At 52.2% G+C, this 20,667-nt stretch overlaps 1 protein-coding gene across 1 annotated transcript; it reads left to right on the forward strand.

The window, feature by feature from the left end:
* The first annotated feature begins 53 nt into the window (after nt 1-53).
* Nucleotides 54-13,546, forward strand: LOC141938283 (E3 ubiquitin-protein ligase TRIM7-like). Its single transcript, XM_074856931.1, has 5 exons — nt 54-79; nt 9,026-9,500; nt 10,784-10,870; nt 11,233-11,462; nt 13,471-13,546. Exons 1-5 carry the CDS (start codon nt 54-56, stop codon nt 13,544-13,546), a joined length of 894 nt encoding a protein of 297 aa, XP_074713032.1.
* The last annotated feature ends 7,121 nt before the right edge of the window (nt 13,547-20,667 follow it).

Below are 20,667 nucleotides of genomic sequence, written 5' to 3' on the forward strand. Positions count from 1 at the left end.
TCGCTGTAAGCAAGTTAGCATAAAGACGGTTAAAGGAGGAACACTTCGCTACGATGAGCACCGAAGAGACTAGAAGTGAGTCAGTGATAGCGGCCAGTAGAAAATACCTAGGAAAGGGCATAAGACAAGGGCAAGCCAATGGTGACAGTTTTGCAGCACACTCACCCAGCAGTTTGCAGCTCAGAGACCTCCTGACTGTGTCTTCATGTTTGGTCGCCCTCCAACGTGCTTTTCCTTCTGGGGCTTGGGTTTCTTGGTTCTGAACATCTGAAAAGCTTGGTATGCACAAAGCTGGGCAGCAAGAAGTCCCATTGCTTGATTGCACGAGAACCACCTCCTGTTTCCTTTAAGTCATCCACCTGCTGCTTTCAAGTCATGCCACCTTGCTTTTCATGACGCGATTCTCCTAAAATAGACAGATAACATTGCATGTGGCTTTTATTCCAGCTCTCCGTATCTCTGGCTTTGGTCTGGTGCACTGTATCTGCCACTCAGAAATTACGGAGGTTCCCCCCCAAACAACTGCTCTAGAAGGCTCATCCAGTCGCCAAGCCACATCTTCAGCCCGGTTCTTCTTTTTTCAGATCTTTTTTCTTTCATTGCAAGTGCAGCTACCTCTGGACTGAATTTAGTCAGAAGGGGGCAGGAGGCCACTGATTCTGACAAATAGTTTCCCAACTTTTAGTACTCTTACAAGTGAGTGGTACAGCTTGTGGGGCTCTCAGAACAGTCTCCGATGAGGGTTTCAAGAATCGCAGAATCAGCTAGGTTGGAAAAGACCTTGAAGATCATCCAGTCCAACCATTAACCCCACACTGACAGTTCCCAACTACACCAGATCCCTCAGCGCTACGTCGACCCGACTCTTAAACACCTCCAGGGATGGGGACTCCACCACTGCCCTGGGCAGCCTGTTGAAAGAACGCAGAGGGAGCCCAGCCATCATTTAATGCACAAAGGCTCAACTTTATTAGTACTCACACTTCTTTTATATCCACAATAATTAGTTCATACATATTGCAAAAAGCAAGCTCCTTATAGGTTGCTAAGGTTAGATACTTTGGTTGCTAAGGTTAAATACCAATCTCGCCCCTTATGATTTCTACAAGGCCTTCTACATAGTCCTGCTTCTGTTCTTTGTTCTTCTTTGATACTTTTCGGTATTCTCCCATCACGTCGCCGTTGTCAGCAGTTCCTCGGTGCTGTGCCCTTTCTCACGTAGCCAGTTGTTAGCAAACTGCTCCACATCTCCCCCGTTTTCTTTTTGCACTTGTGCTAAAAATATTGCAGAGGCAGTCTTCTGCAGGGCCCTTTGCAGAAGATTGACAATACATGGCAACATCAAAAGCACAACCACAATTACCAAGATCATGACCCCCACAGACTTGATCAGAGATATTAACCATCCTGAAAGTCCCCATCCTTTAAACATCCTTGTTAACCAATCTAATCCATCATCTTCTGTTAAATGTTTGACACCATCCTTTAGCTGCTGTATGCTTTTGAAAATAGATTCTGAGTGGTCAGACAAATTCATGCAACACATTCCTTCAAATTCCTCACATCCATGTCCTTGCGCTAAGAGCAAAAAATCAATAGCTGCTCTGTTCTGTAAAGTAGCATGTCTAACACTATCAACATCAGTTAAAAGACCACTTAAAGCTAAAGAAGTAGCATTAGTCTGTTTGCTAAGCCAACATCCCAACTTTGTTAGTTTTTTCAATGCAGAGTCACCCAGACATTCTGTTTGGGTTGTGGAACTACCCATCCTTCACCCTGATGCAGGTTCCAACACAGGCCGAACACACCGAGCAGGAACCCAGCGAGGGCCGGCATCTGCAGAGACACAAACATAACCCCTGCCCCAGGTTAATCAGTCGCTGTCGATGAGCTTGTCTCTCCTCTGGTGTCATTGGGAGGTGCGGCAGGTTTCGCCCATCTCGCTGGAACCCATACGGTGCCTGTTGGTGTAGAAACACAAAGATATCCCCTTCCCCATATTACTACTTTAGCTGGTCCTTTCCACAATCCATCTTTTGGATCCTTATAATTTACCCATATCTCTTTCCTTCCCTCACTTACTTTTGCCTTCTCATAATGTAACATAGCTGGTGGTTGTTCTGCGTCTCCAAATATACACAAGTGATTCATTACAAATAATGTTTTTGCTAATCTTTCCTGTACATCCTGTATTTCCTGATATTTTGCTACATAACGTTTCAAGGTACCATTTGCTCTCTCAACTATGGCCTGTCCTGTGGGAGAATGCGGTATCCCTGTTACATGCTTCACTCCCCACTTGTTTAAAAACCTTTGCACTCGACTTCCGACATATGCTGGTCCATTGTCTGTCTTTATAGTATTTGGGACTCCCATTATTGCAAAACAACATGTTAAGTGTCTGATTACCTGTATGGCCTTTTCCCCACTCTGCGCAGAGGCCCATATATATTTGCTATAAGTATCTATAGTAACATGTACATATTTAAGTCTACCAAAACTTTGTATGTGAGTCACATCCATTTGCCATACTTCATTAGATTTCGTCCCTCTAGGATTAACTCCTATTCCAATACCAACCCCTTTATTGTGAAAACTACAAACAGGGCATGTTTTTACTATGGCCGTTGCTTCCGCCATTGTGATGCCAAACTGTGTTTTTAGCCCTTTTGCATTCTGGTGGAATATGTCATGTGCTTCTTTTGCCAATTTGTCTTTCGACATGGGAACATGTATAACAGTGGATACCAATTTGTCCGCTCGAGCATTACCTTCCCCAAGTCCTATATCCCATTTATGACTTCTAACATGAATTACAGCATACGGTTGTTCCCTTATTTTTATGGCCCTCTGTAATTGTAAAAACAACTCATAGAGACGCTTATTTTGTACTTCCCTGACTTCTGCATCTTCTATCCTTGCTACTATTCCCGCTACATACATAGAATCAGTTACAATATTCAATGGTTCATTAAACTTAACCATCGCCCAAACTACTGCCAACAGTTCCAAAGTTTGTAGTGTGTCTTGTGCTGTGGCTTTTAATATCTCGTGTTTCCATGTATTATCTTCCTGCCACGTTATAGCTGCTGTCTGAGATTTCTTTCCTGCATCTGTATAAACTGTGATGGCATTCGGGATCGGCGCCTGTTGTCTTTTTGGCTGTTCAATCCAATGTAATTGTCCTAACCATCTCAAAGGTTCCATAGATAATTGATCAGTTGACAACATCATTGGCCCATTTAACATGGCTTCCTGCAATGCTGTGCTATTTGCCAGGTACCACTGCATGGTTTCCTTCTGCATTGGACAGTATATGAATTGAGGTTCTCTTCCACTTATTTGAATAACTCGCACACGACCTTTCTTTACTAAATTTGCTAATGCCTCAATTTTTTGAAGTAGAGATTTTGATTGTTGTAATGCTGGCGTGATCCATTCTAGCACCCATGTCTCCCCCGTTTTCTTTTTAGACTGCGTAATAGCTCCGAGCAAATGCTGTGAACCCATCCACACAAGTATGTCCAGGGGGAGCTCAGCGTCTCTCCGACGCACTTGTCCAGAAGTAATACGGTCCATAATCTGTTGTAACACTCGCTTCTGGTCTGCTGATAAAGACACTACCTGTGCAGGATCATTTCCTTTTAACAGTGGTCGTAATTGTTGTAAAAGCTCGTTTGGGATGCCCACTATAGGTTTTAGCCATTGTAAATCTCCTAATAGCTTCTGAGCATCATGCAGTGTTGAAATTTCAGGATTAATTGTCAATTTTTGTGGTGCTACTATTTGTTTCGTCAAAGACAATCCCAAATATTTCCATGGAGCTGTTTTTTGTATCTTTTCTGGTGCAATTACCAATCTTTGCTTTGCAAGGGTGTTTACAATTTCTTTTATCTGTGCTTCTGTAAATGGTTCTTTCTGTGCAAATAATATATCATCCATATAGTGATAAATTATAACATTAGTCCATTTTTGACGTAACGGCTGTAAGGCTGCATCTACAAAAATCTGACATAAAGTTGGACTATTTCTCATTCCTTGCGGTAAAACTGTCCATTCAAACCGTTGATCTGGCCCTTCTCTATTTATTGCCGGTAAAGTGAAAGCAAATCGGCGCATGTCCTTTTCATGAAGCGGAATCGTAAAGAAACAATCTTTTAAGTCCACAATCAATATAGGCCATTCATAAGGTAACATAGCTGGATTCGGCATACCTGGTTGTAAAGCCCCCATTGGTTCCATTTGTTTGTTTACTTCTCTAAGGTCATGCAAAAGTCGATATTTGCCTGATTTCTTTTTTATGACAAATATTGGAGTATTCCAAGGACTAGTAGATAATCTTAAATGTCCTTGCTGATATTGTTCTTGTACTAGCAAGTGTGCTTGCTCAAGACTTTCCCTTTTTAGTGGCCACTGCTTTACCCATATTGGATCGTCAGATGTCCAAGTTATAGGGATCGGGAAAGTCCAAGCAATGGCCATTAGGATAAATGGTGATCGTTTGTCAAAACTATTCCCATTTGTGCTAACACATCTCTTCCAATTAAGCAATTTACCCCTGGAGGTAATTGCACTACAGCAAGCACCGCTGTGACTGTTTGTCCTTCAATTGTTAATTGTAGGGGCGGCGTTCGATTAGCTAAAGTTAAACCACCCACGCCAGTGATGGTAGTGGTATGCTCTTGTAACGGCCAGCCTTGTGGCCAAGAAGAAGGCGACAGTATGCTGGAATCTGCGCCTGTGTCTAACAACCCTTCCACAGTTATTGCGTTACCTTGAAATGACAGGTGAACAGTCTTTCTGGGTCTCGTACTCAGATCCAGTGTTAGCAGGGTCAGGCTTCCTGTGGATCCAAAGCCTTTATTTCCGCGACTCTCCTCAGTTACTGGTCGTATTGTTTGAGTCACTTGTGGCAGAGGCACCAGCTGTGCAATCCGTTGTCCCTGTGCAATCTTTACTGGTGGATTCAGTGTATATGCCATAATATAGATTTCACCTTCATAATCTGCATCGATAACTCCCGGTAAAACAAATAGTCCACATTGTGATGCCGATGATCTTCCTAATAATAAAGCTCCCATGGCTCTCCCATTAATAATGATAGGTCCTCGTACATTCGTAGATATTGTTTGAGGATTATTTGTTAACAGAATAACATCTACTGCTGCTGCCAGGTCCAACCCGAGACTTCCCCGGGTGGCGGGTTGAAGGACTGCGCTGCGGCTGCAATTTTGGTCGTTGCGCGGCGGCCGGCGAACGCGCTCCGTGTGGAGTTTCCCGACCGTCTGCAGCAAGCCACCTCATTATGGGAGTTAGATCGGCAAGTTTGACACCATACATTTCTGGCTGTACAACTCTTTCGTACATGCCCTGGAGCTCCGCATCGGTAACACCGCAGCTGCCCCTTTTTAGGTGTTTGCACTTTAACTGCTGTTGCTGCTGAAGTCTGGAGAGGCGCAAGGGCTGCCATAACCTGACTTTGAGTAGCCTGAGCCTGTTCTTTCATTCCTTCCCCTAATTTCTTTATTGCCTCTACAAGAAAAGCCTGAGGTCCAGTAGGTATCGAGGACGCTTTTTCAAGTGCCTCCTCTATAGTCCAATGTGCCCTTAATGTATTCAATAAACTCTTTGTAGCAGGATTGCCATTTTGTGAAATACACTGTTTTAAGAGAGCACCCTGCATGTAGAGAGGTACTCTTGCTCTTTCAATTGCATTTACCAACTTATCTACAAAACTACCCAAAGTCTCTTCTCTCCCTTGCTTAATCCCCATATACATTGGAACTCCACCTGGCTCTTTCACTTGCTCTATGGCTTCTCTCACTAACCTCATTGCCTCTCTCACCTTATCCGGACCGAGCAGTGCTTGAGCTTCTACTCTAGCATAAGGTCCTAACCCCATTAATTCATCCATTGTAATCCCTTGTAATGGATCTCCTGCTTGCCGCTGTATCGCTATCGATTCTAACACTCTCGCTTGCCAATGCGCATTAAACAACAACCACTGACTAGGAGAGAAAATTAACTTTGCTATACCCCGACAATCTGCAGGCAAAAGAAGTTGAGTGCTCCAGAGATAATCTAACATTTGACGAGTCGGTTCACCAGTAACACCATAAGAACTCACTGTAGAGCGCAATTGTGATAAAAGCTTCCAATCTAATGCCGTAACAGTAGCATTTAGTCCACCAGCTGGGTTCGGCTGAAACTGAACTGGAAAAGCCATTGCTGTCGCCATCTGAGTCATCTCCTCATCCCCTTTTTCTAGCCCCTCTCGCGCCAATGCATTCCAAGCCCGACACCTTTCTTTAGCGATCTCTATCCCCAGCCCATCTTCTGAGCCAGGAGTAGAATTCTCGCTTTCCGGCGTCACAGTCTGGCTGGACGCGTCAGGGCTACTCAGGGCAGAAGCGGGGGGAGCGGTAGGGAGAACTCGTTCTGAGCTTTCCTGTCCCGTCTCTTCGGAACGTAAAGGTGGTAAAACAAGCTCACGAAACGCAGGCGGTAATGGCCACTTAGTTTCCTCCTCCCCATATCTGGTGTTTTTCTCTTTTGCCGCAATTGCGCTCTGTGCAGCTCTTTTTTCAGCCTGATACCTGAGCAATTCATTATGAACCACCCTCCATAACTTTCCCAACTTTTTTGCTGTCTTATCATCATTCAATGTTAATTCCCATAATTTATCTCCAAATTTTCTCCATTCCGATAACTCATGAACTGTATGTGGATTAATAAAACAACCTTGCTCTACCCCATAAGCTAAAAGCCCCTGAAGATCCTTTTTTACATCTATTCCCTCAACCCGGCGTTGTGTCAGCCAGGATGCAAATAAATCATATGCTGCTTGCCTGTCCATACCTTAATTTTTCCGTTGCAGCCTTTCCAGGTCTCGGCAGCACGTATCAGCAGGGCTCACCTCTTGTGACACCCTGGGCGCGGGCCTTTTTAGTCGCCTTTCGCCGTCCTCGCTGCTTAAGGACCTGAACAACCTTCTCTGGTCTTTATCCTTCGTGGTGCCTTATACGTCCTTTGGCACGTATCACGTCGGGGTCACCATTTGTTGAAAGAACGCAGAGGGAGCCCAGCCATCATTTAATGCACAAAGGCTCAACTTTATTAGTACTCACACTTCTTTTATATCCACAATAATTAGTTCATACATATTGCAAAAAGCAAGCTCCTTATAGGTTGCTAAGGTTAGATACTTTGGTTGCTAAGGTTAAATACCAATCTCGCCCCTTATGATTTCTACAAGGCCTTCTACATAGTCCTGCTTCTGTTCTTTGTTCTTCTTTGATACTTTTCGGTATTCTCCCATCACGTCGCCGTTGTCAGCAGTTCCTCGGTGCTGTGCCCTTTCTCACGTAGCCAGTTGTTAGCAAACTGCTCCACATCAGCCCATTCCAACGCCCAACAACCCGTTCTGTAAAGGAATGCTTCCTAATATCCAGTCTAAACCTTCCCTGGCGCAACTTGAGGCCATTCCCTCTTGTCCTGTCGCTTGTTACTTGGTTAAAAAGACTCATCCCCCGCTCTCTGCAACCTCCTGTCAGGGAGTTGTAGAGGGCGATGAGGTCTCCCCTCAGCCTCCTCTTCTCCACACTAAACAACCCCAGTTCCCTCAGCCGCTCCTCGTACGACCTGTGCTCCAGACCCTTCACCAGCTTCGTTGCCCTTCTCTGGACACGCTCGAGCAATTCAATGTCCTTTTTGTAGTGAGGGGCCCAAAACTGAACCCAGGAATCGAGGTGCGGCCTCACCAGTGCCGAGTACAGGGGGAAGATCACTTCCCTGTCCCTGCACAAACGTGCAGACTCACACCCGCATACGTGCACGTCAAGACAGGAGCACACCGGTACAGACACACACGTGCCAACACACGTGCAGGTACACACACCAACACACGTGGCCACACGTAGGCACACGTGTGCACCCATACATGCACTGACATACCTACACGTGCCAACACAGATGCATGCATGCACATACACATGCATGGACGTGTATACACACGTGTAAATACACATACGTACGCACGCACGCACCCACTTGCACACCCCAGTGCAAAGACAGGCATGTAGGCACCCACACATGCACGCATCAACATGCAAGCACGCTGGTGCGCGTCAGCGCACGTGACCGCACACACACATACAGACACATGCACATGCCAATACACACACACTTGCGTGCCAGCACGCCTGCACACATACGCACATGCATGCACGTGCCAGTGCATGGACACACCTATGCACGCGTGCCTGCACATGCATGCGCATGCATACACACGTGTGGACAGGCATGCACACGCATTCACACACACAGACATGCATGCACACACAGACACATGCACAGACACGTATGCACACGTATGCACACACACGAGTGTAAGACACACATGCACGTGCGTGCACATACATATATGTGCATGGACATGCATGCACACACACAAGCACACGCACACACATGCACATGCATACAAGCCCACCACACGCACGCACACGCATATATGTGCATGGACGCACACGCACACACCAGCACAGCCATGCACACACAGACACGTGCACGGAAATGCATGCACGTGCATGCACACGCATATATGTGCATGGACACACACGCACACACAGACACGTGCCCAGACACGTATGCACATGTATGTACAGTCATAGAAGCGCAAGACATGCGTGCGCACGTATACACGTGCACGGACACGCATACACACACAGACACATACGTGGACACACATGCACACACAGAGGTGCATGGACACGCAGGCACACACAGACACACGCGCAGACACGTATGCACATGTACGCACACACATCTAAGCACACGACCCGTGCACACGCATGCACACACATACATGTGCGTGGACACGCACGCACACACAGACACGTGCCCAGACACGCATGCACGTGCATGCACACACCCACGAGCGCACGACACGCGTGCAGACCCGTGCGCACACGCACACGCGAACCCGTTCCTCCGCAGCCCCCCCCACCCCGCGGGGCCCTGCCCGCAGCCCTGCCCGCGGCCCTGCCCGCCCCGCCGGGCGCCCTTTCCGGGAAGCGCGGCGGCCGGTGGCGAGCGTGGCGCGGGCCGGGCTGGCCCTGGGCGAGAGCCTGCCGGCCGAGGCCACTTGCCCCGTGTGCCTGGAGCTCTTCTCCGAGCCCGTCATCACCGAGTGCGGCCACAACTTCTGCGGGCGCTGCCTGGCGGCCGTGCTGGGGGTCCCGCCGCGCCCCGCCGCCTGCCGCCAGTGCCGCGCCTCCGTCCCCCCCGGCTCGCTGCGGCCCGACCGCTCGCTGGGCGCCGTGGCGGGGCTGGCGGGGGCCCTGGGGGACGAGGCGCGGCGGCCCCGCTGCCCGCGGCACGGCGAGGCCCTGGGTCTCTTCTGCGAGAGCTGCCGCGGGCCGCTGTGCCCCCAGTGCCGGGAGGGATCCCCCCACCGCCACCACCGCGCCCGCCCCGCCGAGGAGGCCGCCCGGGAGCTGCGGGTAGGGGCCGGCCGGGACGGGGGCCCCCGGGGAGAGGGGTGGGTCCCTGCCCCGCTGCGGGGGTAACCCCTCGGGGCACAGGTCGGGGGCTCCTCCCGGGGCAGGGGCTGGGGGTTCCCCGGGGCAACAGAGGTTGGGGTTCCCTCTGGGCATGGTCTGGGGTCCCCTCCAGGTACAAATGTGGGGTCCGTCCCAGGCACAGGCTGGGATCCCCTCCATGGTTGGGGTCCCCTCAGGGCACAGGTCAGGGTCCCCTCTGGGCAGGGGCTGGGGTCCCCTCCATGGGTTGGGGTCCCCTCAGGGCACAGGTCAGGGTCCCCTCCAGGCAGGGGTTGGGGTCCCATGTAGGCATGGATCTGGGTCCCCTCTGAGCACGGGCTGGGATCCCCTTGGTGCACAGGTCAGGGTCCCTGTCCAGCCACAGGTTTGGGTCGTCATCCAGCGGCTGGCTGGGGTCCCCTCTGGGTATGGGTTTGGGGTCCCCTCTGGGTACAGGTCAGGGACCCCATCTGGCTATGGCTTAGGGTCCCCACATGGCCGTGGTTTGGGGTCCCCATCTGGATACAGGTTAGGGTCCCTACCTGGCCATGGTCTGGGGTCCCTGACCGGCTGCGGGCTGGGGTCCCATATCCCCCCCACCCTGCTGGGGCTGCCAGTTCCCCCACAGCTCCCACCCCCCATCACCTCCCCCCCGGAGTGGAGGTCCCTCTCGCCTCTCACCCCTCTGAGGCCCCGCCAGGTCCCCAGTGCCCCAACTGTCCCCAGCCAGGGACGGGGCCGTGGTGACAAGGGGACACGGTCTCTCCCCCCACCCCGGGATGCGGGCTGGGGTCCCCCACGCCAGCAACTTGCTCTGCCACGGGTTTTTCTTTTAAATACTCCCGTGAATTCACAGAGCGCATCTGAGACACACTGTCACTGCAAACCTCTGCCCACAAATCCCACTTCCAACACTAAAAGTTGTTTTTCCTAATTAAAAAAAAAACAAAAAACAAACCAACAAACCAAACCCAAAACCCGCAAACTTCAGGGTTTCCACATGAAGCTATTCCAGAAATGTTTCTGGCCAACCCCGCTGCGCGTGGGGATCTCCCTCACCTGTCTGGAAGAGGGGAGGTGGGTGCTGGCTCGGAGCTTTTCCCCTCCCCACAGAGCTGAGCTCACACCCCCACCCCCACCCCAGGGCAGTATTGTCCCCACAAGGGACCGTTTGGTGACACCGTCTCGCTCCTGCAAATGTAATCCCAAAATCACCAAATACGCTTTTTTTTTTTTCCCCCCAGGACACACTCCAGGACAACCTGTTTTTTCTACAGAAAGAGAAGGAAGACTTTAAGCCCGAAGGAGAAGAGAAAAGCGATGGCCTGCTGGTGTGTGTTTCTCTCTCCGTGCGCACGCCATGCTCCTTGCATTTACCCACCCGTCTTTGCGGGCGGGTCCCCTCTTTCCCTCTCCCTGTATATATTTATCTCCTTTTCCATAACAACACTCTTTTCTCTCGCCCTCTCCATCCATCCCATATATCCTTCTATCCATCCTGCTCTCATTCAGACTCCGCTGTCATCTTGGCTCCATCTCCCCGTCTCCCCGCTCCACTCTTCCAGCTTTTCCTCTCCAAAAACTCTTCTCCTTTTCCCCGTGCTCCTTGCCCCCCTCCCCGCAGCACCCGTGCTGGCGCGGAGGCAGCCGGAGGAGGGGATGGCTCAGGGGCCTCTGTGCGGGTGCCTTGCAGGGGAAGGTGGCCTCGGAACAGCAGAGGCTGCGCGACACCTTGGAGCAGCTGCAGCGGTTCCTGCAGGAGCAGGAGGGTGTCCTGCTCACCCAGCTCGAGCAGGCACACCGGGAGCTCGCCGAGGAGCGCCGCCGGTACGTCTCCAGCGTTTCAGAGAGGAAATCGCTGCTGGACACACCGATTGCGGAGATAGAGAAGAAAAGTGACCAGCCTTGGTTGAATTTCTTATGGTGAGGCTGCGTCACTTACCAGTGCGCTGTGACACCACCACCACCACCCCCACCCCCTCCGCCCCAGTCCCTGGTGAGGGCTGGGGGTGCCCCCGGCATCCCGGTGCAGACCAGAGCCTGTGTGCCGGCGGCCAGGCCGGGACACCGCGGTGCGTGGTGGGGCTGGTGGGAGTCTGGGCCTGCAGTGCGAGCTGTGCACCACAGTGTGAGGCTGCTCCTCGATGACTGGGTTCAGTTTTGGGCCCCTCACTCCAAAAAGGACATTGAATGACTCAAGTGTGTCCAGAGAAGGGCAACGAAGCTGGTGAAGGGTCTGGAGCACAGGTCTGATGGGGAGCGGCTGAGGGAACTGGGGTTGTTTAGTGTGGAGAAGAGGAGTCTGAGGGGAGACCTCATCGCCCCCTACAGCTACCTGAAAGGAGGTTGCAGAGAGGAGGGGATGAGTCTCTTGAACCAAGGAACAAGCTATAGGACAAGAGGGAATGGCCTCAAGCTGCGCCAGGGCAAGGTTAGACTGGCTATTAGGAAGTATTTCTTTCCAGAAGGGGTTGTTGGGCATTGGAATGGACTGTCCAGGGCAGGGGTGGAGTCCCCATCCCTGGAGGGGTTGAAGACTTGGGTTGACCCAGCGCTGAGGGATCTGGTGGAGTTGGGAACGGTCAGTGTGAGGTTCATGGTTGGACTGGAGGATCTTCAAGCTCTTTTCCAACCGAGATGATTCTGTGACGCATGCAGCCCTGCCGAAGACTGGCATGGGCAGTCAGAGCATCTTCCCTGCCTCTCTCCTGCTTATTTATGTGTGTCCTCAGTGTCCGTGGGGACAGGTGGGACACTTGTCAGTGTGAGATCCGGCCAGGATAACAGCATGCAGACATCCCAGGCAGGACAAGACATATTTAATGCTCCAAAGGACTTGGCAGGAGGAGACACAGCAACATCAGACCATTGAAACCATTGATTTAAGTAAGACCGGTGGGCCTTTAATTTCCTGGATCCTCCTGTAGGCCCTTCTTGTAGAGGGGGGTGACATTAGCCTTCTTCCAGACTTGTGGGACGTCCCCCGATCTCCATGACTTCTCAAAGATGATGGAGAGTGGCCTCACAATGACGTCAGCCAGCTCTCTTAACACCCTCGGGTGGATAACGCCAGGGCACTACTTACTTCCCTTCCTCTGTTTACTTTGTATAACCAAAACGAATTTATTAGAACAGATTCTTTACACAACTCAGGTACTTTCACAGAGCCACAGAAAGTTTGGAAGGCTGCAAGGGAACGACGGATGTCGTCTTGTCAAGGCCGCCTGCTCCAGCAGAGGCAGCAGAGGCTAAGCTAGAGCTGCTTAGCCAGGATCATGTCCAGACTGCTCTTCAGTATCCCTTCTCCTGTCGCTGGGCACCACCAGGAGTCGTCTGGCTCTCCCTTCTTTGCAGCCTCCCTTCGGGCCTTTTACTAGATTGGTCAGATCCCCTCCGAGCCTTCTCTTCACCAGGCTAAACAGTCCCACCTCGCTCAGCCTTTCCTCAGAGGAGACATGCTCCCGTGCCTTAATCATCTTCATGGCCCTTTGCTGGACTCTCTCCAGTATGTGCACCTCTCTCTTGTACTGGGAGCCCAGAACCAGACACAGTGCTCCAGGGGTGGCATCACCAGTGCCAAGTAGAGAGGAAGGATCGCCCTTCGTTGACCTGCTGGCAAAGCTCCTAATGCAGCCCAGGACACCGTTAGTGTTCCCTGTGGCCAGGGCACACGGTTGGCCCATGATCAAGGTGGAGCCCACCAGGACCTCCAGGGCTGCTTCTGCAAAGCTGCTTTCCAGGCCGGGCAGCCCGCCGCACGTGCTGGTGCCTGGGGTTGTCCCTCCACAGGTGCAGGACGCTGCGCTTCCCCTGGGTGGGCTTCCTGGCGCTCCTGCTTTGGCAGGGTACGACCCTGGGTATTAAAATATGACAGGTATTAATTAACATGTGACACAATTTGTATAATTTTAGTTTTATCTTTTTGTGACAGGTCTGAAAAGCAATCGGATTTTCAGAGTCCGTGGCGATTTACAGCTGGAGCTACATTGCATTTAAGTCCGGTGTGAACTTCGCTGTAAGCAAGTTAGCATAAAGACGGTTAAAGGAGGAACACTTCGCTACGATGAGCACTGAAGAGACTAGAAGTGAGTCAGTGATAGCGGCCAGTAGAAAATACCTAGGAAAGGGCATAAGACAAGGGCAAGCCAATGGTGACAGTTTTGCAGCACACTCACCCAGCAGTTTGCAGCTCAGAGACTTCCTGACTGTGTCTTCATGTTTGGTCGCCCTCCAACGTGCTTTTCTTTCCAGGGCAGAGAACAGCACCAAGTCGTGATTCCACGCAGGAGGAGAGATTTGGGCGTCGCTGTAGAGAGGCTGCACCGGGCAGCGCAGGCTGGTAGGAGAGCAGAGCCCCGGGACGTGGGGGCAGAGGGTGCGGTGAGGAGCAGGACAGGCCGGGGGGGATGAGCGATGGGGCACGGGCTGGCCCTGGAGAGCCCCTGGCTGGAAACATCTGCCCCGGGACCGGCTGCTGAGGTGCAGGCTGAGACTACTGAGAGCCTTCTGACTGACTTGCGGGCTGGCACGTGCCCCAGCTGCTGGCCCGGCCCTGGTTTCGACGGCTCCTGCAGCCCGGTCCTAGTTTTGCCGTCGGGGCGGCCTCTTGGGTGGCTGGGAAGAGCCCCGGGAGTTGCCGGCCCTCCTCTTCGGGGCTCTCCGTCTCCCCGCACACGAGCGGCCCCTGTCCCGTCTGGGAGCGGAGGGGCCTGCCACAGCCTCCCCCGAATCCTCGCGCGGCTCTTCCCGCTCCCCGCGTGTAGGGACGGGGGCGTCAGGGGGGCTGCTGGGACCCCCCCGAAGAGCAGCGGTTGAGGTGCTGGGCCGCTCCTCTTCATCGGCTCCAGCAGGGCTGCCAGAGGGGGCTGGGCCAGGGGCAGGAGACTCCCTTCGGGAGGCAGCAGGACGAGGGGCAGGCGCGGGGCTGCCCTCCCGCTCCTGGGCAGCGTGGCCGTCCTCGAGGCCCAGCAGGCGGTGGGCCTCCCCGCTGCAGCGTTGCACGACGACATCGATAAGCTGGCGTACGAATGCCGCCGCGCGATTCTGCAGGAAGGCCTCCATCATCCGCGCGAGGACGTCTTCGCGCAGCCCAAACAAGCCCAGGAGCGACAGGATGAGCTCCTCAAACGCAGCCGCTGCCGAAGGGTCCTCCGCAAAGATCAGCCCCAGCTGCTCTTGCAGCCAGGGCAGAAAGCGTTGGAGGAGAGCTGGGTGGTCGTCGAAAAGGGACGCCCAGGTGTCAGGCTGGAGGCCACCCAGAGGAGCCCCGGGCACCGGCTCCACCGCCAGCAGCTGGGCTGTTACAGGGCGAGGGAGGCTGTGGGTGGCTGCATGTGTGGGCACTTCTCCTGCCCGGCGAGTGCCAGCTGACGCTGGTGCCAGCCCAGATGGTCCGATGACGACCTCTTCAAAGTCGTCATCTGCCCGCACCAAGTGCACGATGGATTGCACTCGCCTCTTGCAGAGGGGGCACTCGGGCTTGGTTTCAGCCCACCGCAGGATGCACCGGTAGCAGAACCGGTGGACGCATGGCATCACGTAGGCAGCGTCGTCCCAGCTGTCCAGGCAGATGGGACAACGATTGCCTGGCTCCGTGGCCATGCTCTCCACCTGCTGCGGTGAGCCGGGGGGAGCTGGGGATGGTGAACTGCTCCCTCTCTTTGGTGATGCAGCAGCCGGTGTCACGCTAGAAAAGGAAGAGAGGCCACGGTCAGTGGCTGGCCCAAGGAGGGCTGGAAGAAATGCCCAGGTCCCTCAAGAAGGAAACCCTCCCGGCTCCCCAGGGTGAGGTGTCCCCGCACAGCTCACCTCTGCTGCTGCGAGCACGGCTCCTGGGTGCCCCGGCTGCCTGCACCTGGCAGGGCCGGGGAAAATCCTGTGAGGGCTCTGGGGTCAGGCAAGCAGGAACACTCCCCAGCCAGACCACCAGCACCAACGCTGCACTCAACACTCCAGCCTTGCGACCTGCTCAGCTGGAGCGCGGGCACAAACCAGCTGGGTGGGACTCGGCGCCCGGCTCTAAGCAGCGAGGAACGCCTGGTCACAATCCATCGCTCAGTGACGTCAGAGCCCATGCCTCGGTACCACAGGACCAATCACTCGAGGACTCAGCGCTATCAGAACCCATCTCTCGGGGTGCTATCAGAACCCATCTGCTCGGTGACATCACGACGGGCCGTCCTCACCCACGGCACTCACCCCAGCCGCGCTGCCGCCCCAGCGCATGCGTCTGGGGTCACCGCAGCACCCCTGCCCGCTCCATCCCCCCATCTCTTGTCCTTGTGCTCGGCATCGGTGTTTCACGCCAGTCACTGAGGCCTCGGCCGTGTCTTCCCAGGACCCCGCCAGCTCGCTCTGGCCCTGGCAGACGTCTCCAGGCACATATGGCGAGAGGGTTCACTCGGTAACACCTCATGCCTCCCTGGGAGGCCGCAGGACAAAGTCCCACAGGCGCTCCCCACAGCCCAGCACTGCTGGCCGGCCCTCCGGGCTGCCCTGCTTCCCCCCACGGGCGGGCACAGGCAGCACTTGCCTCGCTCTGGCAGCTTTTCTCCCGTCTTTCTCCCCTAGCCAGAAGGCACAAGGGTGATCCCCTCTGCTCAGCACCCGTCAGGCCTCGTCTGGGCACTTTTCCTCTTTGGGGTCCCGGGCAGGAGGGAGGCCGGGACAAAGGCACAGAAGGGCTCAGGGGAGGCACGGAGGGTCTGTGGGGTTGGGGCTGGTTCAGCACGCAGCAGAGAAGGCGTTGGGGCACCTCGCAGCACAGCCCGATGCCTACGGGGAAGGCATCAGGGGGCTGGCGACAAGCTCTTCCCAGCACTGCCTGGTGGGAGGGTGAGAGATGGTGGCGTCTCCTGAAACTAGAGAGGTTCAGGCTGGAGATAAGGCATCAAAACCAAAATCCTTGTGAGGATCATGAAGCACTGGAGTGGGTTGCCCAGAGAGGCTGTGGCATCCCTGAGCCTGCAGGTCAGCCTTCAAGACCTGAGTGGCCACAACCCAGAGCATCCAGGTCTACGATTCATTGCTGACCCCGCCCTGAGCCAGTGCGATTCTGTTCTCAACGTGGTGTCGGGTGGAATGACAAGAGACCAAGTAGCAGTTTTTAATACTGTTCCTCTCTGGTTTCAGGGGAGCTGTCACGAGGCACCATATGTGCCAGCAACTTATCTGGGCCCCATGAAACTCTGGTGAGGGTGAATTCTGGCCTCTGAGTTTCTTGAAATACCCAATAGTGGTCAGAGCTTCAAAAGTTCTGAAGTTCAAAAACGAAAACGCAGGAAGCTGACATGTCCTTAAAGAATAAGACATCCAGTTAAACTGCATGGCGTGTATTTCAGGAAGGGCCTGGGGAAACACTGACCCTTTCTGGAATAGTCCAGAATAGCTGGCGTATTTTGGGGAATGTTTCAGACAGCCACATGGGTCTACATATACGTTCCATAGCTTAATGTCTCAATATTGCAGTGTAGACTATAAGCATAGTAGCTCATGCCGAGATACAAAGCAGAACTGAAGCGCTTAGTATTTTTGTTTAACCCCTGACGATGTTTGGCCACAAACCATCTTTTTCACGGCTTTGCAAGTAATCGTTCTGACATGACATACAAGACCTTCTTAAGTGCCCACTTCATGAAGAAGTGTAGCTAAGCGCAAGGTAATACTTCTTCCTTGCAGGTCGTATTAATAAAGGTGTAGCAGTTACTGCAAGGGATCCAAGCCATGCCCCTTAGGCTGGCTCCTTTGCGAGTGGACTTTTTTACCAAGTCTGCCCTAAAAATTCTTTGATGTGGATTCTGCTCTCACCCACGACAGGCTACCTAAGGACAGAGCGTAACAGCATGTAGCTCACAGTGTTACTTGCCAAAAATCTTCCTTTTTAATTCTTTTCTTTTTTTCTTTTTTTTTTTACGTGAAGAGTTTTGCATACACATAAAGCTATAACATATGATTAAGAAATAAGTACATCAAGAGTAGATCGTTTTGTTCTATACAATCTGCACAAAAATGCACCAAATTTGACAGGTCTTAAAATGCGACACGTTCTGTATAATTTTAAATTTTAATATGTAAAGGTATTTTTCCAATTCAACAGTAATTAAATACAAATAAAATATTTCAGTACAGAAAACAAAAAAAGAAGTGTTGTTCATAAACTGATTGTGTTTTGAAATGTTCTATATCAGAAGTGTTTACAAGGCATTTGAAGAAATGACAATGTTTTAAAGCATTCTTTCACTGGTAACGTCGTGTCAAAATGCAAGTGGCATCCCCATCGGTCCACCGTGGCGGAGGGAAAGCAGCGGTTTCCCTGCCTGGTGATTTCTATTTTGTTCGACACACGTTAAAGCTGAATGGAGTTGTGGGTTTTACCAGGATGGGAGCGTAAGGATTGCTTCCTCAGTCCTCTCCACGGGATTCCCAGTGAGTCAAATAAAGGGAAGAATGCACACGAGCACTTTTCATCCGTGCAGCAGAAGTTGCAGGACGTGCAGGGAGGATTAGGCCTCATCCTGTGAAAGGGTAAAGCTATTTCCTAGACAGTTAGCTCAATGAAGTTTAAGATGTTTCTGTGCCTATCTTTTCTGTGGCAGGTCTGAAAAGCTACCAGACTTTATAAGAAATGTCTTCTGTGTTTGTATGAATGTTTTCTGAGGCATAATTATGGTACTCAGATTTTAGAAAATTGAATACAATTGAATGAAAACAATGATCTACCAGCTGGGTAGATCCCAGTCTGTGCTGCGCTCTGGGATTATGTTTTCCCAGGTGCAAGACCTTACGGCTGTCCTCGTTGAACTTCATAAGGGGTCTTGCTAGCCCACTCTTCCAGCCTATCCAGGTGTTCCTGCAGGGTGGCTCTCCTTTCCAAAGTGTCCACTTCCCCACTCAGCTTGGTATCATCACCAGACTTCATCGGGCAACACGTGATCCCATCATCCAGGTCACTTATGAAGATACGAAACAGCACTGGGCCCCATAGCGAGCTCCGGGGGACCCCACTCGTGACAGGTTGCCACTTTGAAAAAGAGCTATTTCCCACCACCCTCTGGGTGCGGCCTGTCAGCCAGTTCCCCACGCACCGCCCAGACCACTTGTCCAGACCGTAACGCATGAGTTCCTCTGGGAGGAGGCTGTGGGGACCTGTATCGAAAGCCTTGGAGAAATGCAGGCAGACAACGTCCACCGCTCGCCCCACATCAACCGAGCAGGTTACTTTGTCGTAGAAGGCGATCAGGTTTGTCAAGCACGATTTGCCCTCGGTGAATTCGTGCTGGCTTTTCCCAGTCACGTGCTTCCTTTGACTTGGGATAGCCCCCAGGAGGATTTGTGCCGTAAATTTCCCAGGGATTTAAGTAAGACCGGTGGGCCTCTAATTTCCTGGATCCTCCTGTAGGCCCTTCTTGTAGAGGGGGGTGACTAGCCTTCTTCCAGACTTGTGGGACGTCCCCCGATCTTCACGACTTCTCAAAGATGATGGAGAGTGGCCTCACAATGACGTCAGCCAGCTCTCTTAACACCCTCGGGTGGATAACGCCAGGGCACTACTTACTTCCCTTTCTCTGTTTACTTTGTATAACCAAAACGAATTTATTAGAACAGATTCTTTACACAACTCAGGTACTTTCACAGAGCCACAGAAAGTTTGGAAGGCTGCAAGGGAACGACGGATGTCGTCTTGTCAAGGCCGCCTGCTCCAGCAGAGGCAGCAGAGGCTAAGCTAGAGCTGCTTAGCCAGGATCATGTCCAGACTGCTCTTCAGTATCCCTTCTCCTGTCGCTGGGCACCACCAGGAGTCGTCTGGCTCTCCCTTCTTTGCAGCCTCCCTTCGGGCCTTTTACTAGATTGGTCAGATCCCCTCCGAGCCTTCTCTTCACCAGGCTAAACAGTCCCACCTCGCTCAGCCTTTCCTCAGAGGAGACATGCTCCCGTGCCTTAATCATCTTCATGGCCCTTTGCTGGACTCTCTCCAGTATGTGCACCTCTCTCTTGTACTGGGAGCCCAGAACCAGACACAGTGCTCCAGGGGTGGCATCACCAGTGCCAAGTAGAGAGGAAGGATCGCCCTTCGTTGACCTGCTGGCAAAGCTCCTAATGCAGCCCAGGACACCGTTAGTGTTCCCTGTGGCCAGGGCACACGGTTGGCCCATGATCAAGGTGGAGCCCACCAGGACCTCCAGGGCTGCTTCTGCAAAGCTGCTTTCCAGGCCGGGCAGCCCGCCGCACGTGCTGGTGCCTGGGGTTGTCCCTCCACAGGTGCAGGACGCTGCGCTTCCCCTGGGTGGGCTTCCTGGCGCTCCTGCTTTGGCAGGGTACGACCCTGGGTATTAAAATATGACAGGTATTAATTAACATGTGACACAATTTGTATAATTTTAGTTTTATCTTTTTGTGACAGGTCTGAAAAGCAATCGGATTTTCAGAGTCCGTGGCGATTTACAGCTGGAGCTACATTGCATTTAAGTCTGGTGTGAACTTCGCTGTAAGCAAGTTAGCAGAAAGACAGACAAATTAAGCAGACATGTGGTTCTGTGTGTACCAATTCCTGTATGACCGCATCTTATTTCTGAATCTTTTTCTGCTTGCAGGTCTGCAAAATGCCTTACCTAGTAGATAGCATGCAAGTCATTTTCTGTAATTAAACGAGGAACACTTCGCTATGATGAGCACTGAAGAGACTAGAATTGAGTCAGTGATAGCGGCCAGTAGAAAATACCTCGGAAAGGGCATAAGACAAGGGCAAGCTAACAGTGAGAGTTTTGCAGCACACTCACCCAGCATTTTAGAGCTCAGAGACTTCCTGACTGTGTTGTCGTTTGGTCATTCTGCAACGTGCTTTTCTTTCTGTGGTTTGAATTCCTTGTTTTCAAACATTTGAAAAGCTTGGTATGCACAAAACTTATGAATGCACAAAAATTACTGTCTCTGCTTAGCACAGAAAGTAAATAAGCCTATGAAGATCTTTTTTTTTGACCGTTATATATTTTCGGGTTCGTAGTGCACCTCACTATCACCAAAGCAGAAACCACCCCTGCTTGCAGCTGGGATGACCCTTCAGTTTGCCATAAACCTTCAGTGCTACACATTAAGTAATTTTGGAGCAGGTGTACCATGCCAGGCTTCCCAG

Source organism: Strix uralensis, chromosome Z (genome assembly GCF_047716275.1).
Source record: "Strix uralensis isolate ZFMK-TIS-50842 chromosome Z, bStrUra1, whole genome shotgun sequence".
NCBI classification, from domain to species: domain Eukaryota; kingdom Metazoa; phylum Chordata; class Aves; order Strigiformes; family Strigidae; genus Strix; species Strix uralensis.

Excerpts from the sequence above, each read along its gene's own strand:
- LOC141938283 (XM_074856931.1), top strand. The coding sequence starts at position 54 with ATGAGCACCGAAGAGACTAGAAGTGA. Across the intron at positions 80-9,025 it reads ACCGAAGAGACTAGAAGTGA|CCCTGCCCGCGGCCCTGCCC; the intron begins GTCAGTGATAGC and ends CCCTGCCCGCAG. Across the intron at positions 9,501-10,783 it reads AGGCCGCCCGGGAGCTGCGG|GACACACTCCAGGACAACCT; the intron begins GTAGGGGCCGGC and ends TTTTCCCCCCAG.